Source organism: Poecilia reticulata, linkage group LG19 (assembly GCF_000633615.1).
Source record: "Poecilia reticulata strain Guanapo linkage group LG19, Guppy_female_1.0+MT, whole genome shotgun sequence".
Taxonomy (NCBI): domain Eukaryota; kingdom Metazoa; phylum Chordata; class Actinopteri; order Cyprinodontiformes; family Poeciliidae; genus Poecilia; species Poecilia reticulata.
Window position 1 is genome coordinate 21,503,409 of NC_024349.1, and position 19,446 is coordinate 21,522,854.

The 19,446-nt window shown below is 40.9% G+C and overlaps 1 protein-coding gene across 1 annotated transcript; it reads right to left on the reverse strand.

The window, feature by feature from the left end:
- Window positions 1-906: 906 nt before the first annotated feature.
- Window positions 907-16,497, reverse strand: hs3st3l (heparan sulfate (glucosamine) 3-O-sulfotransferase 3-like). The gene is made up of 3 exons (XM_008437757.2): window positions 15,499-16,497; window positions 2,394-2,623; window positions 907-1,780 (listed from the first exon to the last, which is right to left on the reverse strand). The coding sequence occupies exons 1-3, from the start codon at window positions 15,963-15,965 to the stop codon at window positions 1,392-1,394; spliced, it is 1,086 nt and encodes a 361-aa protein (XP_008435979.1). The 5' UTR covers window positions 15,966-16,497; the 3' UTR covers window positions 907-1,391.
- Between the last annotated feature and the right edge of the window lie 2,949 nt (window positions 16,498-19,446).

Genomic DNA, 19,446 nt, shown 5'->3' on the forward strand with positions numbered 1-19,446 from the left:
TTCAGTCTAGGACAGGGGTCTGCAACCTTTAGCGTCTACAGAGGCATTTATTTTCGACATAGAGCTCACTTAGAACCCCAAACGTTACATGACTTCTTGAATAAGACAACTTATAATTTTATACTAAAGAAAGTGTGTTAAAAGACTCAGCATTTTATTTATTTAAGGTTTTCAAATAATGAAAAACCTCATTTTGCAAAAAGAGGATAAATACATTTTCTTCTATAGGCTGTTGATATTTGTGAAAAAAAGAAGCAAATTTTCAAACTAATTACAAGAAAAATTGATAAAAAAAATATGTTACTGGTACTGCGACAGACTGGCGACCTGTCCAGGGTGACCCCGCCTCTCGCCCGGAATGTTACCTGGAGATAAGCACCAGCAACCCTCATGACCCCATTAAGGGACAAGGGTGTAAAGAAAATGGATGGATGGATGGATGGATGGATGGATGGATGGATGGATGGATGGATGGATGGATGGATGGATGGATGGATGGATGGATGGATGGATGGATGGATGGATGGATGGATGGATGGATGGATGGATGGGTGTTACTGGTACTTGTGGAAATTCAGTGCAGTTATTCCATGAAAAACTTAAAACTTGCACTTGCTGTTACATCTGTAGTTAAAAACTTTAGCCGAGCTATTGTGGAGCCGTACGTTGCCGACCCCTGTTCTAGAATATTCCATTCCTATCTTGACATGTCCAAGATTTAAAGACTTTCGAATCTTCAAAAGCAGACAAATGGTCCAAATTTACACTCTGAAAACCAAAAGCCATGTCTTGTTTTGTTTTTCAGAATCAGAATCAGAAGAATTTTAGTGTCAATGTCAGAAAGACAACGAATTTGCAGTTCTAGTTCCAGTTGTTTTGATTAAATTGTTTTTGTTTTTAAAAAAAAAAAACCTACAGATGATAAGAATAGGCTGGTTCAAAGTAAATATTTTAAAAATGAAATATAAAACTGCATGACTAAAATTTGAGTCCTGAAACGTGGAATATTTAGGGGACAACGTGTAGGGACCCTGAGTTTTTCGCTTCCTTGTACGACTACAACTGATTGTGAGTCAGACACTAAAAGTCGTTCAGTCCCCCCCCCGGCGTAAAACCGCATCCTACAGTCACCACGGTCTCACTGCATCTTCCTCAAAAGCACAAAGAGTGTATCGCTGACATATAAAGATGTCAACACGACTGATTGATCCAGACGGAACATATTGACACTGGGATTTCGGAGTGCAGTCTGCTGAGACGCTGCCTGGCTGTCTGAAGACATTGTTGACTCTGTTTTGCGCTCTGTGAGTCGTTTCGTCTGCCTCCGTCAGGCAGCAGATTTGCACCGGAGCAGCGTCAACAGAGGCCTCTCGCTCCATGCAGGTTACGGATCAGTGCCATCCGAAGTTTTGCCCCGCGAGCTGGTAGAAGCGCTGGTTGTGAGGCTTGTAGAAATCCCTCAGTTTCCGGATCACCTCTGGGTCTATGGAGACGTGTGTCCTCCCTTTTGTCTTCCCCAGACAGTGGGGTTTACTGCTGCCTTCTGGCTTTTTTAGGCAGGGAAATCCTTTAGTTTTGTTGAAGTAGAAGTGCTTGTCTGTGACGATCCTCTGCAGGCCCAGAAAGTCCTGGACTTTGCCCAGTTCTCCAGCCGGGTCAGAAATGAGTCTCTCCCCGCTGACCAGATGGATCTGATTCCTGGGGAACCAAGCCAGCCAACGCTCCATGTGTTGGGCGTAGAGGCCGATCCACAGTGGGCTCCACAGAGAGTCAATCTGACCTAGAGATGCAGGTAGGGAGAAAAGGGGTTGGTCATTATGTGGGAATGTTTTTAGGCTGGAGTCTGGACACGGAAACATTTGGTTCTAGTCAATGGCGTGGCCGAGGTCAAAGTATTTGACTTCTACAATTGCTTCCAGGCAAACTAATCCAGACGGTAATAAATGACTCTGAGAGTGTAAAATGAAGGTGTTGAAAATGTTGGATTCAATATACAACCATAGAGTGGTCTTGTACTTTGCAATATAGTAGCTTCTTTTGGTAGCATTCTAAGGACCTGTTGGCAATCTAGCCAGGGATCGTAAGAAGATTTGATTTAATAAACAGTACGGATTGACCTTAAGTTTCTTTTTTTAAATGTGGTTTTCGTGAAAGTTTATGAGCATACATAGCTGACATAGTTATGTTTACAATTATGATAGTTTGTACAGTGTGTAGCTCGCCAGCCACACCACAAAATGTTCCCATCCATTCTAGCTGCTGAATAAAGTAAAGCGAAAATGTTGTAGATAATTACTGTGGATAAATACATCATATCAAAAAGCTAAACACGTTTTTATGTGGATTACAAGCTTTGTCATGTAAACTGAACATTGAATAAACTCAAAGCATACTTGTGGTGCGGTTCTTGAAGGCCAGGCTCTCAAAGGACGGGATGTCGGGGGTCTTGGAGATGATCTGCGTATAATCTGATATGGCTCGCGTCACAGGGTCGCGAACGACCACTATCAGCTTCACATCCTGCGACATGGCATGGACTCGCGCTGGCGTGTCCACTGTGACGAAGTACCGGGGCGTCTTCTCCATGACGATCTGCCCATCAAGGGCTTTGGGCATCATACTTCTGGAGGTAGAAGACAAAATAATTTAGGTTAGACGACTACTTTGAAAAGTCTGTACATCCACCTCCACTAAAATAACAGGTTTTTGAGACCAAAGGGTTGAGAAAATTAAGAATTTCAATATAACATTTTTGTTTTGCACGTTAGTGTTTTTACTAATTTAGCTTCCCCTAAATAAATTTATCTAAACGCTAATTTACTTAGCTGTTTTGTAAATTTTCAGTTGAGTAAAGTTTGACATCTGTGTTGAAGTTTTGGCTATTGATTATTAATAATTCTTTGGTCATTTAGTTCAGATGTGCTCAAATCAAAGTCTCAAGTTTCCCACAACTTTAAGATGTGTTCCTGGATGGGAATGAAATGGTTGAATTACTTCCTAAACATCCAAAGTCCTGCTTATGATCTAATTACTTAACTCAGTTTAAAGTTTGAGTCAAGCAATTAGGCTTTCTGATCAAAGCCAATTAGGAAAAACCAGCAACAGAGTTAGCAAAATACTTTCAAACTGAAACCAGGAGTGAAATGTCTGTTCCAGAAAACAAATCTGGCACTGTTGAGGGCCATATACAATGAAGCAACACAAGTGTTACTGACACATAATGAGTATCAGCATTGTTGAATTTAGCAAATTAGCATTATCTTCCACTAAATAGCATGTTTTTAGCATTAGTGGAGCTAATGTTTATGAGCGGTGCGTTCAGGTTACTGCTACTAATGTTTTAGTTCTTGTTCCTGACGGATACCTCTGCCTATTATTTATGTCAATTTATTTACACAAATTTCACATTAACGTAAATGTTGTAAATGTTAATTTTACATTAAACGTGAATTTTGTATTTTAAAATACTATTAAATCTGGCTTTACCTCATTTGATGAAGTTATATTTACCATTTCACAGAACTGGAGTGTGGATCAAGATAATACAAGTTTTTTTCTGTTGTAAATTTGTTCAGTATGTAGTAATTAGTCAACAGTGAGATCACCCTCATGTCAGAGCGTACACCCATCCCCACACACACACACACACACACACATGGTCTGCCTCATACAAACCCACACCCGATTATTCACTCTGACATTCATCATACAAAACACATGACAGCATGAGCCGTGACAGGGCATCGTAACCCTGACCGACATCCAGATGAAAGCAGCGCAACACAAGTACAAAGAGTCTCTCCCTGATCCCGTCCAGCGCTGTGCTCCTCTGTCTCCACGCCAAAGCCCAGCAGATGGGATTCATTTAGCAGTAAATGACTCCAGAGGCCCTGCAGGACCGGCTGGAGGCTCGGGGACATCTGCCAGCACACCTGCCATACACCTGGTCGGCCGGCCGAACACGCACAGCTCTGATTCAGCATCTCAGCTCGTACGGACGGTAGGCCCCGCCTAACATAACCTGGACTGCTGGATGTAGCTTTCAAACCTTTTCCAAAGAAATTGTTTGAACAATATTGCAGAGAATGGGCAAAAATTTAATTCTTGGAAGATTTTTAAGGCAAAAACCAACGACAAAATAAAAAGTTTCACATAAGCCAAAAAAAATAACATCTTCATGGTCATTAAGTCTTAACTTACTTCTTACTTTATTTAACTCTGTCCATCCCTTTGTATCTGGGGTAAAACTAATGCAGCATTTTGGGAAAAGAGCATCAAACTGAATTTTAAAAATGGTGGTTGTCGTGTGATTGTCCGTTGCTGTTTTGCCTCTCTAGTACCTGGAGTCATCATCACCATGACAACAAACAAACTACAGAAAATTCTTTTGACTTCAGTAAAACAATCCAGAACACAGGAGGAAGTCCACAGAATGGCTCGCAGTGACTACTTTGGAGTGGCATAGTCAAAGTCTGGAGATGCAGTGACATAAATTCAGACAGGCTTTTTTTGTCATGTTTGAAAAACATCCAGTGAGACTCAATTAGAACAATTCAACCCAGGGAGGCAGCACTAGTTATCAAGTTTAGGGTGCAAATTACTTTTTTTTCATTGTAGGAATGTGCTGGTTTGAATAAATGTTCAGGTTATTTTTGTCTGACTGAGGGGAAAACATTTTACCACAGCACTGTAAATGATTTAGTAAGGGAGCTTTTCATGTCCTCTAATGGCAGATTTGCTCTAACAAAGCTAAAAAAATAAGACAAGGTCATAAAACTGTGCTGATGTTAGGATTCAATGTGTGACCCTGTGACATTTTTTTTGCAGGAATCTTTGGTTTTTGTTGCTTTGTCTTAAAAAAAAACACCTTGTTTACTGTTTTACATATTTGAAAGAAAAAGTTTTTAATGAATTTTGAATGTGGCATTAATAAAAGAAGGACAAGCAGAGAGCACACACACACACACACACACACGTAAGCTGATAAGAGCCAGGACAGGATGCTCTGGCAGCGTTCTGCTGTCAGCTCAGGTTTCAGGTGCTCCTGAAACACAAACCTCCCATCAATATCTTCTCCCTTCAAATCTGACAAACACACACACACTCACGCACACAGCGATTCCATTTGATCAGATGAGTGTGAGGCAGTTTTCACCGCCGCTTAGCCTGAAGACTTCCCTTTTAACTCTAATAACCCCGAGCAGGAGGAGCCACGCAGTCTGTTACACACACACACGCACACACACCTTGCATGTGCAAGGTACACACACACACACACACACACACACACACAATGCAAAAACACAAACATACACTCATTATTCACTCATTAGTCAATTGCTCACTATCTTCCCTCGGCTCTTCCCGTGGACCCATTTCTGGTGGACACACACATAATGAGAGGCATTTTTAAAAATCACACACAGTCGGCAGACTTAAGAGGTGGGTGTGATGGAGTTTTACCACAGCCTATAAAGGCAGCCCGTCTGCGTGTGTTTATGTATATGTGTGTGTGTGTGTGTGTGTGTGTGTCTCAGATCTGTTGCTGTGAGTGTTTCAAATGAAAGGGGTGGATGACTGATGAAGGAATGATGGCAGTGGACGCAAACGCGCCTCCATTAGCAATCTGTTTGCGAACAGCCTCAGAGCCGAGAGCCCCCATACCATTACCTAAGCACAAAGAGCTAATTACCGCCCCCCTAAGAGCACCATCAAAAGAAAATGTTCCTTATAAATATGTTTCTGCTATGAGCTTAGCGCACGCAGGCCGCGCTAATTGACGGACAAAATAGCCGTTAGCTTGTCGAGCAACAAAAACGCGTCTCCCACTCCCGGCATAGAAAACGCTTCCAAGCTTGAGGACACGTCTGTGACTTCAAATCCATTCACATGAAAACACTGTGTTGCGTAACGTTTACTCAGCAACACAATGCAGTTTGTTATTCGTGTGTCGGCTGCGTGTCACCGGAGCAGCTCGTAAAATCACCTGCCTTGTGTGGGTGGCTTTGCAGCGCCTTAGCAAAAACATTCATAACATACTCTTGTTCGCCTACAGCCATAAACTTCCAACGTGTTTCATTATGATCTTACGTCATATGCCAACAAAAAAGGAGCACAATAAATATGATACTTCACTCAAAAGAGGGTAAAAATTTACAAAATAAAAACTAGTAGCATACTTTTTTATTATTAAAAATGACTGTGTAGGTTGCTGTGTCGATGTTGATTTTTCAAAATGACTAAGCAGAATTTAATTATATTTTATCAGCATTGAATGAGCAATCGATTCTCCCCAATGGGAACTTTAATTGCCGTACACTTCCGCCCCAGGAATTGCGCCACACAAACATGATTAAATCAATAGTTTTTACTTAAGGTAGAAGTTCTTGAAATCTACTCGGTTATATGAATTGTTACTTTGTTGGCATACTTTTTTTTTACACAGCTGAAAACAGAACATTACCAGATACAGGAGGTGATGAAACGCAAAATGTCAGGGTAACATCAGATCTTGTGGTTTTGCCACAGCAGTGACCTCTCCTGGACTTCATCTGTAAAGTAGGACGTAAAGCCTCCACTGTGTTTTGGCCGACACGCTAGCAGGTCATCTGGAGGCACCATGTGTCAGAGAAAGTCAACTCCCAAAACAGGGCAGCCAAATTAATTGGCAGTTTAAATTCCAGCTTCAGCAGCATCTCCGTGCTCCTCGTTTACTGCTTAGTGCGAGATCAAACGTACAACATGATGGGCAGAGGGATTATCCAGCAGCTTACATTAAGCCTCTGCTTGCCTTTGAGGAACCTCTCTTTTTGTCGTTCATTTTCCAATATCGCAGCGAACCTCCCTCGTGAGTTACCTCGAGCCAGCCAAGGCCATGGGCTATTGATCCTACAGTGTGGGGGTCCCGAGTGTAGTCGTGGAGTTGGGTGGGATTACATGTGTTTATACTGGGAGCGTTATGATGGGGCGTATGAAGCGAGGAGGTGTTAGTGATGATGGAGGTGTAGCAGCGGCGGGGGCTCAGCTGGGACCGGAGAGTGGCAGGTGGAGGCTGAGGTTAGCCAGATCCCTCCGGAGCCCCATCAGTGGCATGCTGTGTCATGTGATGTGTGCCCCGTCTGCGTCTGTTAAAAAATGTGAAGCAATTACTTTGTCCATCACTAAGTCCGTTAGGGCATAGTTGGTGGCGGGGGTGGGATTCAGTTTATCGCCGATATCTGTGTCAGGAATGAAACAGCAGCCAATCAAATTACATTTACTCTCCACACCCGACCGCTGGTTTCTGAGAAGATTATGAGATTTGCGTTTGTTTCCTTTTTTTCATACATTTGCATGAGTGTGTGTTATGGGGAGAACCACTCATCCATTTCCTCTGTATGGGGGGACTATTAAGGAATCAGTCCATTGTGGCTGTGCCCTGTCCACTTCCAGGAGACATCCATCATACAGGGGCCCCCGGTACACACCCCCACACCCTGCACTTTTGGTTTCCAAAGCCCCAGGGGAGGGCCTTAATGAGGGCCGGATAGCTCCACCCGTCTGGGCCTTATGGTGATCACCATCAGTACAGTACAGTGACACGGCGAGTAGCTAGCACCTGAACCCCAGCACGGACATAAGTGATAGTCTACGCGACATCACATCTGTCGCTTAATCACCTAGAGGATTAATAACGCTTTGAGGTACGTATTGGCAAGAGGCCCCACGTCATATCAGAAAATGCTTTCACACTGGCCGCTAGTAACTTATTTACTAGCAGATTTGTAATCTTCTCCGATTTGGACGCTAATTACAATCTATTGTTCAAGCACAAGCACACAAGAATGTGTTTTGCGTAGCAGAACAAGGTCGTCAACGTATAGGTATGATTTTTAGATCTCACAGGAGGGTATATGGAAAYGTTCCACTGGAGCAACTGAATTTGAAAAGAAGAAAATAATCAGCTCAGATTTTTTTTACATACACATACAAATATCTGAGCAATTAGAGACAAACCAGGCCCACAAATAATACCAACAAACCCCAGGCCAAAGAAAGTAAATGGGACACAAAAAAAATACATGACATTGTTTTTCACAAAGATTGTTTGAGGTTTGTCACCAAAATCCCAGTTGAGATTTGATCAATCTAAGTAATTCACATTTTAAACAGGAGATGAGAAAATACAGTACAAACAATAAAACAGCTAATTCGTTTTTCACAAACTTTGGTGAAATTATTGGCCAATTATTATATTGTGACATTGCTTGCAAATCATTTATATCTTATCCATCATTCTGGCATTGTGTCTTTTATTCCAATTTTGCCAGATAAATGATTTAAAGCTAAATCCCAGTCTCCCAATGTTCTACTTGAGATCGACTGAAAATTCCTGGCAAAGAAAAAGGCTGTTGAAGTCGACACACCCATGTTGCCCCTGCTGAGGTGGTCGTATACCTCTAACCACAACTTGTAAGGGTTAATGGAAGATAATATGAGGCAATAAAATGCAAAGCAGCTGGTTAGTTGTAAATCTCATCCTATTGGTTCCACAATCCCAGCATGATCTGAAAGCATGATCCATCCATCCATCCATCATGTCAATCAATCCATCCATCTACTGATCTATTTGTCTCTCCATCCATCAATCCATCCAACATGGCTTATGTCAACCAACTCATATCGAGTGTTTTTTTTTCTACAAGATTTTATGTCATTGTGACTTCTTTGAAGTAACACAGTAAGTCAAATCTGTGCCTGTACCTCAGAGTCAATAATATATTGATAAATGGCGTTGTGCCATAAGAGTAGAAACAGTAGCCTGAGTGTCTGTAGAGCATAAATCATTCTCCCTAATGTGTAGTGTCCTGAAACCAAAACACCTTCGCACATCACTTGCAAGCGGGTTTGTACAGGTATCTTTGATTTACATATTTGTACAGAGGCTGAATCAAACCCCAGCCATAACCCATCTAAATCCAAACCTAACCCCAAACCCGGATCAAAGACATGATCTCCTTCCACATGACATGCTCTTGGTCCCCCTAAAGACTACCGGTCCTCACAAAGTCAATGGATTGTTACAGCCCAGGTTCTAATGATGTACAAACACAGGAAGACAGACACACACACACTTACGCAGAGGGCCAGCTCTGATGACAGTCCCCCGGGTTGAAGCAAAGGTCAGCAGAGATGTGTGAGATTGAGGTAACGCACACTTCACCTTTCTCACCCCCAGCTCACCCAAGCCTTATCTCGTCTTCCTCCGTTTTATTGACCTTTTTTCTTGTCAGTCACCTGTCATGTCACCTCCGGTTAGGAAGCACTCATAAGCAAGAAACGAATTTCCACCTGAGTTTCAGTGAATTCCTGTGTAGTTGTGCTGAGGTAAAAGGTTGTGTGTAATATGAGCCCTTTGGGCCTATGCGAGGGAGCCGGGGCGGTTATGCCAACGTAGGATAAAGCTTCCTCCTAATTGTAACAGAAGCTGAGCTGACCAAAGCTAACCGCCCTAATGCTGAAGTCACCCCAAGGTCAGCATGAGGAGATAACACAATCGATCCCAGACAGAAAGGGGAAGAAGGAAACTTCCAGTGCATCTTGGGGGCCGTCGCAGTGCTCTTTTCAGATTAGATCTGGGCTTCCAGTGCCATTAGTGGATCTTTGTCGGGGGCTCTGATCTCAATTGCCCCGGTGGAAGCCAAATGTTATTTTACTCTCAAAGAAAAGAAGAGTGATTCAGGGGAAGATACACTGCTGCTGGTCCTCTTTAAATTAAAGCAATGGGGTTTGCGAGATAATCTACTGGCACACAGAATTCAATGACTCAGTTTGCGGTACAGCTGAACTTCAGTTGACCTTTTTATCCATACCGCCTTAAGAAAGCATGTTTATGTCTCGGAATGTTCACTTTTATATTCATAGTTTGTCATAATTGATATACAAGCGATATTTACTGAGTACATGTTTACTTCTACATGTCAAAAATTAAGTCATTCGTGCCATTTGGCTTTGGTAAAAGACCATAATCCGTTTCTCCCCTTAGCGCTCGACTCTTGTTTTTGTTTTAGTTGCATTTGCAGAATGCCCTGCACTATGGTCTGTTTCCTGCTTCTAGAGCAGGAAACAGGTCTGCTCCAAAGCAGACTAAATGTGGATGCATTTGGTCTCCGGTCCAAATGCATCCACATAAGCATTCGAACTGTGCCAGAGTTCACTTCAAAAGTTCACTGTTTTGGTTGGGATCAGAGTTTGATTACACCTTCACACCTTCCCAAATGAACAGGACTTTCTAGAGAAATTAATTAAAGTGGGCTAAACAGGGCTGCTTTGAATTCACCCCTAGACATTTTGGTAATAGCAGACATTTTGAGAGACCTTTAATGGTGTGTAATCCAGATTAAACTCCAAGTAAGTGCTTGGTATGCACACTTGACACGTATTATGATTGTTGACCGAAGCTTTCTGCTACCTACAGAGCAAGGATCATATTGACAGCCCTTGTATTTTCTGAATTAGAGGACATAATTTGGGACCTGGTAATGACAATTCTCAGTATTCATCCATTTTGTCAACATTTTTGACTAAGTTTTGTGCCTTTAATATTATATTTTCAAAATACTGAGTAGGACAGGAATGTCCTCTATTCATTCTGATTTTAAAAAAATGTCAACCTTATAGTTTAGCCCTGATTATTATTATTATTATTTTCCCCTTTGGATTATTCCTGTCATGTTCTTTTAGCAGTGTGTTGGTTTTCTTACTCATTCTCATTAGTTTAATTTTCTGCTATGTAGGTTTGCTGTTCATTCCCTTCTTTAGTAAGTGTTATGTTTTTCTTAGTGTTATGCTTCTTGTGTATTTGTACTTATTTTCTTAAGATTGTGATCAGGCCTGTTTCTCAGTTTGGCTTTTGAAGATCTGCCATGACACCTTAGGTGGGATGTTTGCATTGACTGAAAGTTTTCAATTATCAACATTTTTACTATACATGTTGTGAAGACTTTTGATTTTTTTTCTTTCCTCCTGCTACTGCCTATTACTCATATTTCTGCAGTTGAACATAAAAACTAATGTAATATTCAGCAGGAACAACTTTTAAACTTCATTTTTTTAGAAAATGCAAATATAGTTTCCATTTCACTTATTTTTAGTGTTAGTATTAAAAATGATCTATGTTTAGTGTTGTTTTGTTGTTGTTTTTTATAACCTCAGAAACAAAGATGTGTGTCCTTTGTCTGCCAGTGTGTTCAGGGCGTGGGCCTCGTGTTATGAAGTGGTGTGAACACATCATTAACTCTCAGCGCAAAGTGACCCAGAGTCAGAGGTCAATTGACAAAGCTGACAGTGATGTCAAGTGGATCAACACACAGCGAGGCCCATCTGGTCTGAGGGAGAGACGGGACAATCTGCTGTCACACACGCGTATGTACGTCACTGAATGTTTCAGAAACATCCGAGACATTCAGTTGAACACAAAATCAACCGACAGAGTGGCTCCAAAGGATTTTTAGTAGTCTCAGATTTTGGGGCATTTCAACAAAGCGTTGCTATACTGGTATTGTTTTGGTTCTCATAAAATATATTTACTTCTGGTAGCTTCTGTGGCAAACAAAGCAATGGAGGTCTGTCTACTTTCTATATCATATGGTATTTAACAGCTATCCATGCTGTAAATTTAGTGAGTTCACCCTGGAGTCGTACGTTTTCTGTCATCTGATACAGACATCAGTCAGACAGTGTTTGAATGCTCCTCTCATACAATCTGCTGTATGGGATTTAGTTCTGTTTTCTTGTGTGAATTTAAGATGACAACACGAAAAAGGGAGGTCAGATAGATATAGATCATGTCAGTTATAGCTGATTTCTACGGAATCCCAAAAGGCTCATGAGTTTTTAATTATTTTTTTTACAACACCTCGTAGCATCTAATAAAGTTGAAAACACAATAGCATACTTATACATAGCTGAAGTATGTAACTTTTATAAAAATATGTTTTTTACATATTTGTTAAAACTTTACAAGAGCTTGATTGACAGCCGTAAGACCCTCCTCCTTACTTTGATTGGTTGTTTCTGACCAGAAACAGTGTATTTTTGCAGATGGCAGAAGGACCACAGAGAGCAAGCAGAGCTTGATTTTTTTTTTGTACAGATTATCTTGTCTGTCTGGACATAGTGACAGTTTTAGCAAATGTGTAAACATATTTTTTACAAAAGTTATACATTGCAGCTTCAATTAACACCATTCAAATTTAGCCATTAATTCTGTATTGAATGATGTTTTGCTTGATGTTCAAGAAACATCAAGCAAAATAATTAAAATCAAGCAGAATAATTAAAAAATAAACTGCAGAGTCCATTTCACACTGTTTCCTGAAGAGTAGCGATATCTTAAAATATTTTTTTTTTAATCCCTGGTGTTTTTTAACAAATTAAAGTTGGTCTTGTTTAGAGCTATCCAGGACTGCAGGCTGGGCTTTCATCTGATCCAGTGAGTACAAGTTGTTAATTTGGCGCATCTAAATGTGAAAATGAGAGTCAAGTTAGTTTTGGGCTTAAAGTGGCTTAAAATGGTGTGTTTAAAAAGCAGAATACATCAAAAGCCCCAGATTATCACATTACCAAAGCCATGAAATGTTACGATGTAACTAAAGGAACAACGTATAAGAAGTTCCACGTTTGTTTTCTTTCTGCTCAGCAGTGGGGTTGTTTGGCCTTGGATCTCTCCTCTTAATGACACATTTGCTCAGTTTATTTCTTGTTTTACAACCATGAACACAGACTTTAACTGAAGGTGGTGCTTTCAGTTGTAGCTCTTGGAGTAGTTTTGGTAGTGGCCGGCCACTCCTGGGAAGATTCACCCATGTTCCATGTTTTCTTTGCATGCGGTTGGCTGCTGGCTCTCACCATGTGTCGCTGGAGTCCCAAACCCATGGGAATGACTTCAGCTTCAACTTTGCTGCTTATCTTTTCTTGGATGTCTTTATGTGACAATGTGTCTGCTTTTTTTGACAGATTTAAGCCTGCTTAAGTTGTTAGTTTCTGTTCAAGTAATTTCTTGATTCTCCAGATCCTTGCAGTAATCAGGCCTGCTTGGCTGATCGATTAGTTTTTGCCCTAAGGACCTGGTTGGTTTAATTAGCTTGTTTATCCCTTAAAGAGTGGACTTATTTATTAGGGGGGGGGGGGGTTGTTTTGTTTTTTTTAGTAATAATCTGAAACTTTTATGATTTCATGTGTTTCGTTTAGGGCCAGGTTGAGCCCTGTACGAACATATACGCTGACAATAACTTGATTTCTCTAGGCTACATCAAGATTGTGAGCCAAAAATGTTGATTTGTTGGAAGATTTACTTCAACTTCAAGTCTTGGATACCGAATGTTAAGAAGATTAAAAATGATAAATAAAACGGTCTAGATGTTTTTTGTCTTTTCTAAAAAAGTTTCTTATAAGAACAGGATTATTTCTTGATGGTTCCAGTTTGACGTTTCGCCAGGTGGGACCCTCATGGTTTCCCATTTTGCTCCTTTCTGCTCCCATTTAAAACCCCTGAGCAAAACATTAACCATTGCATATCAGTTTTTTTCCCTCTCTCTCTCTCTCTCTCCCTCTCTCTTTCTCTCTGTGCGTCTGAACATAAATTACATTGCATTTCCACTTAATGTGGTTCTAGTCCTATTTTGGAACAGATGGCTTTTATGAACCCTGGTCAAACCAAAATATCTCCAAACAACCTTCGTCTGGTAGAAAATTGTTTTTGAGCTATGCAACCACATTTCCATGCGGTACAGTAGATTGGAGAACGTTTCTGTAAGCTCTGGTTGTCAAATTTCTTATAAACATACCCTGGAAAGTGTACAAATGAGTGTGCGGTTGGTGGCGAAAGGTCCCGTGACAGGCGGCTTGATTTCAGTCCAGAAAAGTTATACCTGAGAGAACGAAGAGTCGAAAAAAAAGTCACCCTTTTAAAACAGAACCGTTCCAAACTTTTAGCTTAGACGACTGTCCTGATGGGCTTTGTTAGTTTCAAATAAATCTCTTCTTACTATTTTAATTTGAAAGAGAAGTCAGCATCTTAAGATTTTCCGCATGACATCTTTAAGATCTTTGTACAGTTATCCCAAGTCTAGCGGCATGAAATCCTCCAGTCCACACAGTTGTAAAAACTTTAATAAAGCATTTAAATCTGAGGAAAACATTTTCATATCCCCCTTACTATCTCAAACAGAACTGAGTCTCCATGTGTGCTTTTTCGATGAGTTCCAAGTTTTCATTGAGCAGGCCGAAAGAAGAGCCACATGACAACAGTAACATCTGGCTCTGGCTTCAGAGATGATTACTCTGCTACTCTCGGAGAACTCATCCAACAGGCCTGACTCCGTGGCTCTCTGTCTCTCCATACTGTACAAACAGGCGCAGACCGCCCAGCAGGCACACACACGCGCGCGCACACACACATATCTCAGGCACAGATTGGCAAAGCTGCCAGATGGTGGAGCCTCACTGTCACCTAAACCACAATAAAAGAACTGCAGATAATGTAAGGGTATGTGTATCCACAGGAGAAAGAGGGGAACATTTTGAACAGCAAAATGAAAAGTGCCCAAATCTTGATTAAACCTCATGTAACACTACAGATATTTTAATCAGTTTTAGCAGTGATGCTAGCAAAGGTCTGCCATCCCACCCCCCACCACACAGCTTTTATTTATTTATTTATTTATTTATTTATTTATTTATTTATCATTTTTGATTGTCTTTTAAGTCCTAAGATGATGGAACAGACATTAAGGTTAAAAGTTAGTACACTATTTTAAAAATCATAGTCGCAGAGTTTTGTTGGTTTTAAGTCGCCATTTTCTAGCATATCTGATCAGCTAATTCTACACTTGAAAACTAGAATTTACAGACTGCAAGCAATAAAAAAAAACATGCACAATTCTATAATTGAAAATCAGAATGTTGAAGTAAAGGAAACATATACTATAATTGAGTATACTAGAGCAATAATTTAGCTATCCGTTAGGAATAACAGCTAGCAAAGGTCGGCCAGTTCCCACCCCCCACGACACAACTTTTATTTATTTATTTATTTAATTAATTTATTTATTTATCTTTTTTTTGTCTCGTGGGTCCTAAAATAATTCATTTCTTACTATTTAAGAAATGCTCTAGTTGTTGTTTCTAGCAGTTTTTATTGGTCCTCAGCAATAAACATCCCAAGGTGGATATACTACAAACTTTTTATATATATTAATTTGAACAAAAACACACTTACATGAATCGCCTGAAAGACTGCTACAACTTTTTGTTTACTCAAGATTAAACCTGCTGCCCCTATCCGTCTGCCCACTTAAATAAGAAATAAAAATCCTAGATATACCCCTAGGTTCTAGTCTAATCTTTTTTATGGATGGAAAAGTGCACTACAAACCTTTTTTAAAAATATATATATCGTATATAAAAACTTAATAAAAGTGAACGGCTGAGATGGATTCCGGTGTTTCGCGTGCATACCTGTACCAGTCCAGTCCGCGTGCGTAATGCCGATCAAAGAAGTGCGGCTCGGACCCCAGAGCGCGGATGTCCGGGTGGAGCCGCAGGAACTCCAGCAGAGCCCTCGTGCCGCCCTTCTTCACCCCGATAATGAGAGCCTGGGGCAGCCTGCGCGCGGCCGTCCACTCCTTCCCCGAGCTGTTGGTCTCCGGCGCGGGGTGGCCGCTTCCCAGCGCGTCGCTTCCGTTCCCCTCCTGCCGCCATCCCGACGCCTTCGCGAGGAAGTCGCGCGCGGACGACTTGATTTCAGAGTTCTCCGCGAGTTCCGACTCGCAGCCTCCAGTGAGAAGGTAGACCAGGGAGAAGCAGATGATGCTCAGAGAGGAGGCGATGGTGAGCCGGTGGAAGAGCCGCCGCAGGTCGGTGCTCGGGGGGTGGAGGTGATGCTGGCTGAAGTGGTGGTGGTGGCGGTGGTAAAAGGTTGCCATCCCTCGGCTGTCAGTGCCACATGGCCGGCCATTCTACCGCGAAGTTCAGCTCACATCCTAACTCCTGGAGAGGCTCTCTGTCATTGCGCTCAGCTGCTCTCTACCTCCTTCATGTTGTGCGTCTGGAGCGCAACGAGCAGCCCCCCTTTTCTCCCGCCTTCCTGCGTTGACTGAGCCCCAAAAAGTAATTCACCCAAACTAGTTTTTTTTTTTTTTTTTTTTTTTTTGTTGCGATCACTTACTTGCCAAGATGAGAGAAAATAAAACCGTGATATCCGAGCTGCGCTGCCGCGTCTTTGCACTTCGCTGGATTACTCTCACGAAGATCCGCATCCAGGCATCTCTCTCTATCTCTCTCTTTCGCTCTCTCTCTCTCTCTGCCTCCTCCTGTCTTTCATTCTGTCTCTTCTTCCTCTCCTCTCGGTTTCATTGGGGGGTCATGGCCCGAGGCGAGTTTAATTCCATTATTATAATATCAGGCAGTCAGTCCTCTGACTGAATGAACCGAGTGCGTAAACCCGCTCACATGTGCCTTTGTCTCGCTCGTCTATAATGTGACTTTCAGAGCTTTGCAAACATATAACATGCCAACTTAAAAAAAACACACACACAAACTCCGACATATTTCTCTGAAATTGCATCAATAAAAAAGTGGAGCATGATCTGGGTTTCAAAATGTGGCCACCTCTTCATCCCTCCACGAGAACTTTGGATTCTCAAATGGATGCAGGTATGCACTTTGACTAGGCAGGTCTAGCACATGAATTTGCTGCAAAGCGTCCTCCAAAGCATGTTTATGTACCACCACCATGTTAGATTGGGCTAAATAACTCATCATTGCACAAAAACATATAATGGAATGGTTTAGATCAGAGCTGCATGCCTGTCAGAACGGGTTAGTAATAATTCAGGAAGTAGATAAACACTTTTGCTAGTTTTAGTTCCCACAACTCCCAAGCTATAGCCCCAAAAATGAGTAAATTCCCGGCCAAAAACAAAACAAAAAAAACACTTGAGGAACTGAAATTGCTCATGTAATGTAGCTTATCTTATCTGAATGCTTGTATATAAAACTAAAACTGACTTGTTTTTAGTTGTTTGTTTTGTGTCAAAAAATTTTTTTCAAAAAATAAGAAAACAAACATTTTATTGCCCAAAATGCAATAACATAGCATCCCTTCATGTGCAAATTGACAGTATATTTTGTACAGATTTGCTTTAGTTGGGACTAATTCTCCCAACTAAAGCATGAAGAAAGATGCTCTGAGTGCATCTTTCTTGAAGCAAATGGCCTTTTTTATAGACTCTGTGTACCCCAGTTAACAATTAATCAATTCCTGAATTAGCTCACAATCATTTTAAGAATCGAATAATCACAATTAACTCGATTAATCACAAATAATTTGATTAATCGTTTGAGCCCTAGTTTAATTTGATATTATAATTAGTGGTTATAAAGTGAGGAAGAGTGAAAACATCTTTGCAAGACTCTGCCAGTGCCTGAAACTCTGAGATTTGTGCCTCATTAAAGCCAACGCAGTGCCAGTGCATATGATAGATGGCTACATAAACACCTGTGTTTATGTGGCCTTATTGGTTTAAGGTTATTAGTGCCATTTGGACTTGGGCTTATCGCATACAGCTGACACTCTGCACTCTAAGACCTATGGCATAATTGGCTTAGTAATCAGTCAGTATTAGGCTCTGCCGTCCATCTGCCAATTGTCTTCTAATCCTGACCTCAGACCACCCTGTGCACGCGCCCACGTTAAGTAATCATTCACAAAAATCTCCAAAATTCATCATCAAGAAGGACACTTTTTCTATTGTTGTGGCGAGGAAATAGGGGCAAGTTGGTCAAGTTTGCTGATTTAAATCCATTTAAAAGGTTTGTATGCATATGATGAGTGTTTGCTTTAGCGCCTGCACCAGGAGACGAGCAATGCAATCCTCTGATAGGGGAGCCATGTCTGCAATGTTGCCTTTTATTATTGCAGAGTGTGGAGCTAAGGTGAGGGTAATAGCTCATAGGAGACTCATTAGTTCTCCAACACTGACACTCACACACACGCACACACACACACACACACACACACACACACATGCACTTTATGTTCCATTTGGCCTACCCCTGTCATTATCCTGGTGCAGATGTGACCCGTCCTGTAAAACCACTGCATTGTCCTGCGGTGAATAAACACTCATTTTCTAAAAAAAACACACAAAAAAACAAAAGAAACAACTAATATAAACTAATATAACGCTCTGTGTTATTTGGCCTCTCCTCCTTCCTTTTTGCTGCTGAGGCAGAAACAAACTGCCGTCACAAACTACGAGATTTATTTGTAATGTGGTACATTTACATAATGATGCAATCAATTTCTTGACAAGGAAGCCAAATTTGCATCTTTTACGAACGTGCTTCACATACCTAAGTTAAGAGAAAAAGAAAATATTTTGTGGTCTGAACATGTGAATATTTAAATATGTCAACATCAAAAAAAGAAAAGAGCAGGCACTCCTAAATGGAGGTTGGATCTCTACTGTGAGGGGATGGGTTAGGGTAAATGAGCTCCAATCCAATTCAATACTATCACATTTAGAGATGATTTATAGCTGTGTGTTTTGCTGCGATAGTCAAAAAAAGAAATGAAATCTACTAGTTTTTCTTAATAAATGAGATTAGTGTTTTGTTGGCACTTTGCCCTGGGCTTTTAGTCGAAACTTCAAACCCTGATCAAGGTATTTTACAAAGTTAAGTGTAAAAGTCCTGGAATATTCTCACTTGTAGTTGGTTTACTGACTGGGATTTTTATGTCAACTATGCCACACAGCCAACTATGACCTGTATCATGTGATGCTGCCTTCTCGGTGTGTTCAGATTTAGTTTAAAACAAAGTTTATGAAGTAGGAGAATGACTTTTTTCTGTTACATTTACAGCAATATGGTAAAAATGTAACATGTTGCATCACAACAGAAAGAAAACACACTAACATTAGGCTAGCATTTAAGCTAACTGCTCTGCGACAGCATGAGTAACAGAACAAACTGTAGAAATAAGGCTACGTTCACACAGCTCAATCTCGATTTATTTATTTATTTTTTGATCAATTTTTTTGCCTGGTAGTTTTTACTACTAATTAAATGTGACCCAAATCAGACTTCTGTGTGAAAGTTTTACCCCAAAGTGAATCACAAGTGCAGAAGAAGAATGTCAACGTTTCCTTCTCAACAATTGCAGACTATGGCACAGTGAAGAAAAACAGCAGTAGTTTTTCTCCATTGTGAACACCAGAGGTCATGTGCTGTAACCCAGGGTCATAAGGGCCAAACATAGACGCACAGAACATTTCTAAACAATGAGAGCTGACAAACAGAATCAATTTTAAAGTTGATTTGTTGGCTGTAGCAAACTTTATGGACAAGCAACTTTTAACAGACTCCAGCAAGTGTTTCTGGAGACTTTTCATCCATTCTCGT

Excerpts from the sequence above, each read along its gene's own strand:
- hs3st3l (XM_008437757.2), bottom strand. The coding sequence starts at position 15,965 with ATGGCAACCTTTTACCACCGCCACCACCACCACTTCAGCCAGCATCAC. Across the intron at positions 2,624-15,498 it reads CGCGGACTGGACTGGTACAG|AAGTATGATGCCCAAAGCCC; the intron begins GTATGCACGCGA and ends TTCTACCTCCAG. Across the intron at positions 1,781-2,393 it reads CTTCAAGAACCGCACCACAA|GTCAGATTGACTCTCTGTGG; the intron begins GTATGCTTTGAG and ends CTGCATCTCTAG.